The sequence below is a fragment of the Oncorhynchus masou genome, chromosome 24, assembly GCF_036934945.1.
Source record: "Oncorhynchus masou masou isolate Uvic2021 chromosome 24, UVic_Omas_1.1, whole genome shotgun sequence".
Lineage (NCBI taxonomy): Eukaryota > Metazoa > Chordata > Actinopteri > Salmoniformes > Salmonidae > Oncorhynchus > Oncorhynchus masou.
Window position 1 is genome coordinate 113,594,759 of NC_088235.1, and position 12,465 is coordinate 113,607,223.

At 46.2% G+C, this 12,465-nt stretch overlaps 1 protein-coding gene across 4 annotated transcripts in view; it reads left to right on the forward strand.

The window, feature by feature from the left end:
• Positions 1-12,465, forward strand: part of ryk (receptor like tyrosine kinase) — a 128,410-nt gene that overhangs the window by 42,159 nt on the left and 73,786 nt on the right. For all 4 annotated transcript variants that reach the window (XM_064936191.1, XM_064936194.1, XM_064936192.1 and 1 more), the window contains exons 6-7: positions 7,188-7,326; positions 8,711-8,811. In XM_064936191.1, coding sequence (XP_064792263.1) covers positions 7,188-7,326; positions 8,711-8,811 — 240 coding nt within the window. The remainder of the gene's footprint in view (positions 1-7,187; positions 7,327-8,710; positions 8,812-12,465) is intronic.

The window sequence follows — 12,465 nt, forward strand, 5'->3', positions numbered from 1 at the left end:
GCCATACATCCTGTTCCCTAAACCAGCTCCGTATAGCCGTACATTCTGTTCCCTAAACCAGCTCCGTAGAGCCATACATCCTGTTCCCTAAACCAGCTCCGTATAGCCGTACATCCCGTTCCCTAAACCAGCTCCGTATAGCCATACATCCCGTTCCCTAAACCAGCTCCGTATAGCCGTACATCCCGTTCCCTAAACCAGCTCCGTATAGCCGTACATCCCGTTCCCTAAACCAGCTCCGTATAGCCGTACATCCCGTTCCCTAAACCAGCTCCGTATAGCCGTACATCCTGTTCCCTAAACCAGCTCCGTATAGCCCTACATCCTGTTCCCTAAACCAGCTCCGTATAGCCATACATCCTGTTCCCTAAACCAGCTCCGTATAGCCATACATCCTGTTCCCTAAACCAGCTCCGTATAGCCCGACATCCTACATCCTGTTCCCTAAACCAGCTCCGTATAGCCCTACATCCTACATCCTGTTCCCTAAACCAGCTCCGTATAGCCATACATCCTGTATCCTGTTCCCTAAACCAGCTCCGTATAGCCCTACATCCTGTTCCCTAAACCAGCTCTGTATAGCCATACATCCTGTATCCTGTTCCCTAAACCAGCTCCGTATAGCCCTACATCCTGTTCCCTAAACCAGCTCCGTATAGCCATACATCCTGTTCCCTAAACCAGCTCCGTATAGCCATACATCCTGTTCTCTAAACCAGCTCCGTATAGCCATACATCCTGTTCCCTAAACCAGCTCCGTATAGCCATACATCCTGTTCCCTAAACCAGCTCCGTATAGCCATACATCCTGTTCCCTAAACCAGCTCCGTATAGCCGTACATCCTATATCCTGTTCCCTAAACCAGCTCCGTATAGCCTTACATCCTGTTCCCTAAACCAGCTCCGTATAGCCATACATCCTGTTCCCTAAACCAGCTCCGTATAGCCATACATCCTGTTCCCTAAACCAGCTCCGTATAGCCGTACATCCTATATCCTGTTCCCTAAACCAGCTCCGTATAGCCGTACATCCTATATCCTGTTCCCTAAACCAGCTCCGTATAGCCCTACATCCTGTTCCCTAAACCAGCTCCGTATAGCCGTACATCCTGTTCCCTAAACCAGCTCCGTATAGCCCTACATCCTGTTCCCTAAACCAGCTCCGTATAGCCATACATCCTGTTCCCTAAACCAGCTCCGTATAGCCATACATCCTGTTCCCTAAACCAGCTCCGTATAGCCATACATCCTGTTCCCTAAACCAGCTCCGTATAGCCCGACATCCTACATCCTGTTCCCTAAACCAGCTCCGTATAGCCCTACATCCTACATCCTGTTCCCTAAACCAGCTCCGTATAGCCATACATCCTGTATCCTGTTCCCTAAACCAGCTCCGTATAGCCCTACATCCTGTTCCCTAAACCAGCTCCGTATAGCCCTACATCCTGTTCCCTAAACCAGCTCCGTATAGCCCTACATCCTGTATCCTGTTCCCTAAACCAGCTCCGTATAGCCCTACATCCTGTATCCTGTCCCCTAAACCAGCTCCGTATAGCCCTACATCCTGTTCCCTAAACCAGCTCCGTATAGCCATACATCCTGTTCCCTAAACCAGCTCCGTATAGCCATACATCCTGTTCCCTAAACCAGCTCCGTATAGCCGTACATCCTATATCCTGTTCCCTAAACCAGCTCCGTATAGCCCTACATCCTGTTCCCTAAACCAGCTCCGTATAGCCATACATCCTGTTCCCTAAACCAGCTCCGTATAGCCATACATCCTGTTCCCTAAACCAGCTCCGTATAGCCATACATCCTGTTCCCTAAACCAGCTCCGTATAGCCGTACATCCTATATCCTGTTCCCTAAACCAGCTCCGTATAGCCCTACATCCTGTTCCCTAAACCAGCTCCGTATAGCCATACATCCTGTTCCCTAAACCAGCTCCGTATAGCCATACATCCTGTTCCCTAAACCAGCTCCGTATAGCCCTATATCCTGTTCCCTAAACCAGCTCCGTATAGCCCTACATCCTATATCCTGTCCCCTAAACCAGCTCCGTATAGCCGTACATCCCGTTCCCTAAACCAGCTCCGTATAGCCCTACATCCTATATCCTGTCCCCTAAACCAGCTCCGTATAGCCATACATCCTGTTCCCTAAACCAGCTCCGTATAGCCGTACATCCCGTTCCCTAAACCAGCTCCGTATAGCCATACATCCTGTTCCCTAAACCAGCTCCGTATAGCCGTACATCCCGTTCCCTAAACCAGCTCCGTATAGCCATACATCCCGTTCCCTAAACCAGCTCCGTATAGCCGTACATCCCGTTCCCTAAACCAGCTCCGTATAGCCGTACATCCCGTTCCCTAAACCAGCTCCGTATAGCCCTACATCCTGTTCCCTAAACCAGCTCCGTATAGCCATACATCCTGTTCCCTAAACCAGCTCCGTATAGCCATACATCCTGTTCCCTAAACCAGCTCCGTATAGCCCTACATCCTACATCCTGTTCCCTAAACCAGCTCCGTATAGCCCTACATCCTGTTCCCTAAACCAGCTCCGTATAGCCATACATCCTGTATCCTGTTCCCTAAACCAGCTCCGTATAGCCCTACATCCTGTTCCCTAAACCAGCTCCGTATAGCCATACATCCTGTTCCCTAAACCAGCTCCGTATAGCCCTACATCCTGTATCCTGTTCCCTAAACCAGCTCCGTATAGCCCTACATCCTGTATCCTGTCCCCTAAACCAGCTCCGTATAGCCCTACATCCTGTTCCCTAAACCAGCTCCGTATAGCCCTACATCCTGTTCCCTAAACCAGCTCCGTATAGCCCTACATCCTGTTCCCTAAACCAGCTCCGTATAGCCCTACATCCTGTTCCCTAAACCAGCTCCGTATAGCCATACATCCTGTTCCCTAAACCAGCTCCGTATAGCCATACATCCTGTTCCCTAAACCAGCTCCGTATAGCCATACATCCTGTTCCCTAAACCAGCTCCGTATAGCCATACATCCTGTTCCCTAAACCAGCTCCGTATAGCCCTACATCCTATATCCTGTTCCCTAAACCAGCTCCGTATAGCCGTACATCCTGTTCCCTAAACCAGCTCCGTATAGCCATACATCCTGTTCCCTAAACCAGCTCCGTATAGCCATACATCCTGTTCCCTAAACCAGCTCCGTATAGCCCTACATCCTGTTCCCTAAACCAGCTCCGTATAGCCCTACATCCTGTTCCCTAAACCAGCTCCGTATAGCCATACATCCTGTTCCCTAAACCAGCTCCGTATAGCCATACATCCTGTTCCCTAAACCAGCTCCGTATAGCCATACATCCTGTTCCCTAAACCAGCTCCGTATAGCCATACATCCTGTTCCCTAAACCAGCTCCGTATAGCCCTACATCCTATATCCTGTCCCCTAAACCAGCTCCGTATAGCCATACATCCTGTTCCCTAAACCAGCTCCGTATAGCCATACATCCTGTTCCCTAAACCAGCTCCGTATAGCCCTACATCCTGTTCCCTAAACCAGCTCCGTATAGCCCTACATCCTGTTCCCTAAACCGGCTCCGTATAGCCATACATCCTGTTCCCTAAACCAGCTCCGTATAGCCATACATCCTGTTCCCTAAACCAGCTCCGTATAGCCATACATCCTGTTCCCTAAACCAGCTCCGTATAGCCATACATCCTGTTCCCTAAACCAGCTCCGTATAGCCATACATCCTGTTCCCTAAACCAGCTCCGTATAGCCCTACATCCTGTTCCCTAAACCAGCTCCGTATAGCCATACATCCTGTCCCCTAAACCAGCTCTGTATAGCCATACATCCTGTTCCCTAAACCAGCTCCGTATAGCCATACATCCTGTTCCCTAAACCAGCTCCGTATAGCCATACATCCTGTTCCCTAAACCAGCTCCGTATAGCCATACATCCTGTTCCCTAAACCAGCTCCGTATAGCCATACATCCTGTTCCCTAAACCAGCTCCGTATAGCCATACATCCTGTTCCCTAAACCAGCTCCGTATAGCCATACATCCTGTTCCCTAAACCAGCTCCGTATAGCCATACATCCTGTTCCCTAAACCAGCTCCGTATAGCCATACATCCTGTTCCCTAAACCAGCTCCGTATAGCCATACATCCTGTTCCCTAAACCAGCTCCGTATAGCCATACATCCTGTTCCCTAAACCAGCTCCGTATAGCCATACATCCTGTTCCCTAAACCAGCTCCATATAGCCATACATCCTGTTCCCTAAACCAGCTCCGTATAGCCATACATCCTGTTCCCTAAACCAGCTCCGTATAGCCCTACATCCTGTTCCCTAAACCAGCTCCGTATAGCCCTACATCCTGTCCCCTAAACCAGACTAGAATGTTACAGCGGATAGGCTCAGACTAAGTGGCAGTATACAACCACAGAGCTTAATGGAACACTTGTAGGATCTCCATGTATACAGCTCAATAAGGCTCTCCTCCACCTCCATGTATTCAGCCATGCGGTTCAATAAGGCTCTCCTCCACCTCCATGTATTCAGCCATGCAGCTCAATAAGGCTCTCCTCCACCTCCATGTATTCAGCCATGCAGTTCAATAAGGCTCTCCTACATCTATTCAGCCATGCAGTTCAATAAGGCTCTCCTACATCTATTCAGCCATGCGGTTCAATAAGGCTCTCCTCCATGTATTCAACCATGTGGTTCAATAAGGCTCTCCTCCATGTATTCAACCATGCGGTTCAATAAGGCTCTCCTACATCTATTCAGCCATGCGGTTCAATAAGGCTCTCCTCCATGTATTCAGCCATGCGGTTCAATAAGGCTCTCCATGTATTCAGCCATGCGGTTCAATAAGGCTCTCCTCCACCTCCATGTATTCAGCCATGCGGTTCAATAAGGCTCTCCTCCATGTACACAGCCATGCAGTTCAATAATGCTCTCTCCCCTCGTTCACCTCTCCCAGTCATCTGTTATAGCCTCTGCCCCAGCAAGGCAGTGCAACAAGGCAGTGCAACAAGGCAGTGCAACAAGGCAGTGCAACAAGGCAGTATAATACTAGACCTAGAGGGAGATGTATTTTATCCGTTTGAAACTCTGATTCCCCCCCTCCACCTCTCCAGTCACCTCTCCATGGGGTTTATTCCGGACTATTATAGTTTATCCTTTTGAAACTCTGATTCCCCCCCTCCACCTCTCCAGTCACCTCTCCATGGGGTTTATTCCGGACTATTATAGTTTATCCTTTTGAAACTCTGATTCCCCCCCTCCACCTCTCCAGTCACCTCTCCATGGGGTTTATTCCGGAATATTATAGTGATCCGTGTGCTGCTGCTGCCTCAGTGATCAGCAGCCATTAGCTGTCCTGGTACTTAGTACTTGCCTTCTTCTGCTTGGGTGGGCCTGGACCTGAGGCATCTCACAAAAGCTTTTAAAAGGCACAGGGATGAGAGGAGAGCTTTCAGACAGAGAGATGAGCTTAGACTGAGAGAGTGACTGAGACCAGTTTGGGTCAGAAGCATTGCTATTTAGAACTCCATTAGACTTGGACAGTATCCAGATTGTCAAACCTTCATACAGACCTTGTGCCATACCGGGATATTTGATAATACCGACACTGAACACGAGGCGCTATTTTCAAACCCCAACTGTGCCTATTGTAATCTGAATGTTAGCAATGCTAACAAGTAAATGTAAAATCCCATAGAGAATGCTAACGAGTGCATTGTGATTTTTGTTTTTGTCTCTGATCTGAAGTATTTGCAGGACAGATATCCCAACTCACAAATGCTACTCCTAGTTTGCTGCACAAATTAAATATTATACAGAAAGGCTCTTGATCCAGGAAGGGATTCTCTGCTGTTACCAAGCCAACCTTGATTTTGGAAGAACCTTAGCTATATCGCTAACTAGCTACTAAATTAGCAAACCAAATGCACAACTGCAGAGCGTTTTTTTTGTGGACAGTTAACTTAATAGTTATAAGATATCTAGCTGGTAAACATTTTAGTTGTGAATTCCGTACTGTAACTAGATCACCTCACGCGGCTCCGGTCTCTCGTTGTTGCTTGTAAACATCATGTGACTGGGGAGTACTGGTAAGCTTCATAATGAAACACTGTGGCAGGAGAAATGAAGAACGCCATCTTTACCTCCTAACGTATTGCACAAGTTGACTGCAGGTATGTTGAACATCTCATCCCAAAATCATGGGCATCAATATGGAATTGGTCTCCCCCCTTTGCTGCTATAACAGCCTCCACTTTTCTGGGAAGGCTTTCCACTAGATGTTGGAACATTGCTGCTATAACAGCCTCCACTCTTCTGGGAAGGCTTTCCACTAGATGTTGGAACATTGCTGCTATAACAGCCTCCACTCTTCTGGGAAGGCTTTCCACTAGATGTTGGAACATTGCTGCTATAACAGCCTCCACTCTTCTGGGAAGGCTTTCCACTAGATGTTGGAACATTGCTGCTATAACAGCCTCCACTCTTCTGGGAAGGCTTTCCACTAGATGTTGGAACATTGCTGCTATAACAGCCTCCACTCTTCTGGGAAGGCTTTCCACTAGATGTAGGAACATTGCTGCTATAACAGCCTCCACTCCTCTGGGAAGGCTTTCCACTAGATGTTGGAACATTGCTGCTATAACAGCCTCCACTCGTCTGGGAAGGCTTTCCACTAGATGTTGGAACATTGCTGCTATAACAGCCTCCACTCTTCTGGGAAGGCTTTCCACTAGATGTTGGAACATTGCTGCAGGGACTTTATTCCATTCAGTCACAAAAGCATTAGTGAGGTCGGACACTGATGTTGGGGGATGAAACCTGGCTTTCAGTCGGCGCGCATGGGACATTGTCATGCTGAAACAGGAAAGGGCCTTCCCCAAACTGTTGTCACAAGGTTGGATGCACATAATTGTGTAGAATCTCATTGTTTACTGTAGCATTAAGATTTCCCTTCACTGAAAAACAGCCCCATGCCATTAATCCTCCTCCACCAAACTTTACAGTTGGGACATACATTCGGGCAGGTAGCGTTCTCCTGTCATCTGCCAAACCCACATTTCATCTGTTCGGACTGCCAGATTGTGTAACGTGATTTACATATACCAATGTTGGGGTGTTTTGTGCTGTCTCTCTCGCTAACCTCTGACCTCTATCCCTCTCTCTCCTCCAGATGGAGTGTCCATACCTACCACCTCTACCAGGGTGTTCTATATCAGTGTTGGGGTGTGCTGTGCTGTCATCTTCCTGGTGGCCATTGTCTTGGCCGTTATGCATCTACACAGCATGAAGAGAGTAGAACTGGACAACAGGTCAGTACCTGGGGGGCCTCTAAGGAGGATCAGTGATGTTGTATTGAAGTCTCACACAGTGTGCTGTCCCTTTAGACTGGGTACCTCCTATTCATCCGGTGTTCCCTTGAACCTTCTCACTTCAACTGATCTCCATCTACAGTGTCCTCTAATTATTGGGGATTTTTGAAAATGTTTTATTTTGGCTTTATATTTCAATATTTAATTTGAAGTATATAATATATTTATATACACTCCAGACAAACCTAATTGGAGGAAATCTAAGTCGTGAGAACCAGCACACCAGACACACTAGTAGAACCACGTTCCCGGTTTGGCCCTGTGGCTCGCTTCATTTTACCCAGGGTTGTGTTCACTAAGCATCAAGTGTAAGCACACCAACTCAAACAGTGAGGGGACTACTGTAACTTGTCCAATAAGAAAGTCATTTTCCGTGTTTCTGTTGCAAACCGCTTTGCTACGTTTGCTCGGATTGTGCGCTAATAAATAGGTTATTTACAACGTCAGCTATTTCCTATGCCACACGCCTCTACTTCAGTGAGCATATTGATGTCCGCACACAGCGCGTCATGAAGCCAGCATAGCTGTTAACGTCTCCGTAGATATGTGCTTGGATGGATTAGAACAAGTTGAAACCCTGTACAGTGGTTATGAAGATGTACCAGGAAGACCTTCTAGTGCTGATCACTTGTATAAACAGCACTATCTGATCCTAGATCTCCATTCCTACTCGGATGCTATGTGAGTATAGAATGTGGTCTGAATTAAATTTCTAAGAAATTAGGATTTTTTTTCTTCGGCTACTTTTAGATTCCTACCACTGACTCCATCTTGGTAGATTTCATATAAGTCTCATCTCAGGTCATTGTTGATACGTGTTTCTCTCGCGCTCTCTCTCGCTCTCGCTCGCTCTCGCTCTCGCTTTCTCTCTCTCGCTCTCTCTCGCTCAAACAAATTCTCACATGCTCTCACAGCCAACCAGGAATCTATCTAATGCAATATTTGAGAAATTGAGTTGCTTTAATGCTGTTTATTAGTCTTGGTTTGATTGAATCAGTCTGCTGTTGGTGACATGTGAACGGACAGACCCTCCTTTTATTGTAAATAGGAAGATCCTTAAGAGGATTTCTTTGTGACGGGATGTACAGCAGGGATGGGTTCACCATCTGTTAAAAGTCTGTCTGGTTTGAGGCCTAGCAGGACAGAACAGACTCCTTCAGGATGATGCCATAGGGTACCTGGCCAGGTGGCCAATGGGAGCGCCCGAAAATGACTTGATAATGATGTAAGAGAATTGTGTTGTGAAGTTGGCGTGTTCCTCGTACCTCCTTCCTCACATTCATCATGAGTTCATGTTCTCATCCTTCTCCCCTCTGTGTTCCAGTGTTTCAGACAGTGGCAGTTCCCAGGGCCTGTCCCAGCCGTCTACCCAGACCACCCAGTACCTGAGAGCTGACACACCCAACAACGCCAGTGCTGTCACCAGTAAGACAAACACACACACACACACAGAGAAACAGTAAGACACTTCCTAGACCCCCCCCCCCATCTAAATAACAGCAAACTTATCCAATAACATCTTATCGTATTCAACTTGCAAGGTGCTGTAACTAACCGGTTCTGACAATGTCCTGATCCAGCCAATAGTTTGGAGTGAGTCCCCAGCGTGTTTGCTGTGTGGCGTTCTTAAAGTCCTGTCTCTTTTCACTCTTACCCCCATTACCAAAGTAATGTACGTTATCTTCTTATGCTGATGGTCACAAACGCTCTCTTTACGTTTAACGATAGGATCTGTGTCATTTGTTGGATACACACCCACCTTCTGATGCCAGCACCATGATGAGATTAGAACCATGGAGTTAGAATACTAGAATGGAACCTTCTTATGGTGAGAACAGTCAGCCATTTTGGTCAGGGAGTTGGTCAACCATGGTTTACAGTGCTGTGAAAAGATATTGTGTAAAACAATAAATTTGAAGAATGCATTTGTACGTTTGTTAGCTAGTTAGCCAGCCAGTTTTAGAGGAATTATTTAATATACATTTTATTTTTTTTTCAAATTAACTGCCAATATGCCAACATTGCATTCATCAATGCAGTCAGTCTCCAGCCAGACACTGGCTGACATCAGTTGATGATAGGACTTTAACCATTTGTAAAAGCAACACGTACTGATATTGTATCACATAACAGCACTCTGTTTGTTTTTTACATTTATGGTCTGTTTACAAATATTATAGAGGCTATTTATACAGAACATCTGTATAAAATCCATAGGAACTGTATTTATAATTATAAGACAATATTTTAGGTTACAATTCCTGATATGTTGGTGGGCGGCAGGGTAGCCTAGTGGTTAGAGCGTTGGACTAGTAAGCGAAAGGTTGCAAGTTCAAATCCCCCGAGCTGACAAGGTACAAATCTGTCGTTCTGCCCCTGAACAGGCAGTTAACCCACTGTTCCTAGGCTGGCATTGAAAATAAGAATTTGTTCTTAACTGACTTGCCTAGTTAAATAAAGGTCAAATAAATATTTAAAAAAATATGTCACAGGATTATGCCTCTATTGCCATTCATTCCAATTAGACTGGTTTGGATTTCTCCCTGACCAATATGGCTGCCATTTTCATGCCTGGCGAACGATCCACATTGCTCTGGCCAACTGACGTTTCTTCTCCACAATGAGTCTAGATTTGCTTCCCTACCTTACGCTTTCTAGAATAGGAACGCGTTCTGATTGGGTCCAGAAACCGATAGGCTGGCCTCATGATGATGTTGTCAACTTTGATACTCTGATTTGTTAGAGACCATCCCATCGCGGGGGATTTTTGTACAACGTTTTTAAAGTCACACAAATGACTTCTAGGATGGCCGTCTCAGACTGAACAAAAATGTAAACGCAACATGTAAAGTGTTGGGTCTCTTGTTTCATGGGCTGAAATAAAAGATCCCAGAAATGTTTCCAGACACACAATGACCATCCGTTTTGCTGTGTTCTGAGCCAATTGCAATTTTACTAAGTCCCTTTTTGTGGCACCTGACCATACGACTGAACAGTAGTAGGGTGTTACAAAACTAGGGCCTGTAGGACCTGCTGTGTTGATAGTGCTGTTAAGAAGGTAGAGACTAGGGCCTGTAGGACCTGCTGTGTTGATAGTGCTGTTAAGAAGGTAGAGACTAGGGCCTGTAGGACCTGCTGTGTTGATAGTGGTGTTACGAAGGTAGAAACTAGTGCCTGTAGGACCTGCCTTGTTGATAGTGGTGTTACGAAGGTAGAAACTAGTGCCTGTAGGACCTGCCTTGTTGATAGTGGTGTTACGAAGGTAGAAACTAGTGCCTGTAGGACCTGCCTTGTTGATAGTGTTGTTAAGAAGGTAGAAACTAGGGCCTGTAGGACCTGCCTTGTTGATAGTGGTGTTAAGAAGGTAGAAACTAGGGCCTGTAGGACCTGCCGTGTTGATAGTGCTGTTAAGAAGGTAGAAACTAGGGCCTGTAGGACCTGCCTTGTTGATAGTGGTGTTAAGAAGGTAGAAACTAGGGCCTGTAGGACCTGCCTTGTTGATAGTGTTGTTAAGAAGGTAGAAACTAGGGCCTGTAGGACCTGCCGTGTTGATAGTGCTGTTAAGAAGGTAGAAACTAGGGCCTGTTCCACACGCAATTTACAGAATTCAAAATTACAATGCTTGTCTTTTCATAATTTGTTCAGATATATTTCAGTGTGTATTGTCATTGTTTGTTTCTGGCATGCCACGCGTAAGTTTTTTGTATATAGGGAATAGGGTGCCAGTTGGGATGCATGCTGTTGGCCATCTCTTATCACCTGCCCCATTCTGCTCTGTCACCAGAGCTGCAGTCCTCCACAAAACATCATCTAATTAGTTCAACTGGAGTCCGAAAGGTTGTGACAAAACAAGACAGGATTCATGTGGCAACCAAGGGCCCGTCTCTGTTGAGAGAGATAGTTCTTCGTCCCAAATGGCACCCTACATCCCCTGTTTCGGTCCACTACTTTTGACCAGGGGGAAGTAGGGAATAGAGTTCAATCTGAGGCGCACCCCCCCCCCCCCCCTGTGTCAATGTGTAGTTGTGAGAGCAGCTCTCTGTCCCCTCAACTGTCTCTCTTACTGAGGTTTAAGATAGGAGCAGTAAGGAGTCTTTCCCTGTCTGATAGCACCTGCTCTTGTTTGATAAGGTAAACAGACTTGGGTTGAGGCTACAGCAATAGTAGTAGCCTAGTAAAGATAAGCACTGTCCATTCGTTTTTAGAAGTACTCATCATTAGTTTTGAAAAGGGATAATCCTTCAAATACATTTATGATTCCCTTGTTTTGAATTTTCCTTAAAATCTCCTTGTCTTGTAGAGGTTCTCCGGGTCAGTATTGGAGATGGTAGTCTGTATAACAGCTGCCCTAACTCTTAACAAAAACAAACGGACTCCCTGGCCTCACGAGTGGCACAGCGGTCTAAAGGCACTGCACCTCAGTGCTAGAGGCGTCACTACAGACCCTGGTTCCATTCCAGGCTGTATCACAACCGGCTGTGATTGGGAGTGCCATAGGGCGGAGCACAATTGGCCCAGCGTTGTCCGGGTTAGTGGAGGGTTTGCCCGGGGTAGGCCGTTGTTGTTGTAAATATGAACAAATTCTTAACAAACTTGCCTAGTTACCACCAAGTACCCTGGATCGGCTCAACCCTACCACCAAGTACCCTGGAGTATTGAAGGTCCCCATGAACACAGTGGCCTCAATCATTCTTTATGCTTGAACCAACAACACAACGACAACAGCCTCCATTGAAGCAGCGTTACCTATGCAGAGCAAGGGGAACAACTACTAGGAGGCTCAGAGCGAGTGACGTTTGAAACGCTATTAGCGCGCGCTAACTAGCTGGCCATTTCACTTCGGTTACACTGACTTGCCCAGTTAAATAAATGTATAAATAAAATAAAAATATATATTTTTTTAAATCTGCAAATCGGCGCCCAAAAAAACCCGATTTCCGATTGTTATGAGAACTTGAAATCGGCCCTAATTAATAGGCCATTACGATTTAATCGGTCGACCTCTACTTACAAGCCTTTAACCAACAATGCACTTCAAGAAATAGTTAAGAAAATATTTACCAAATAAAGTTTAAAAAA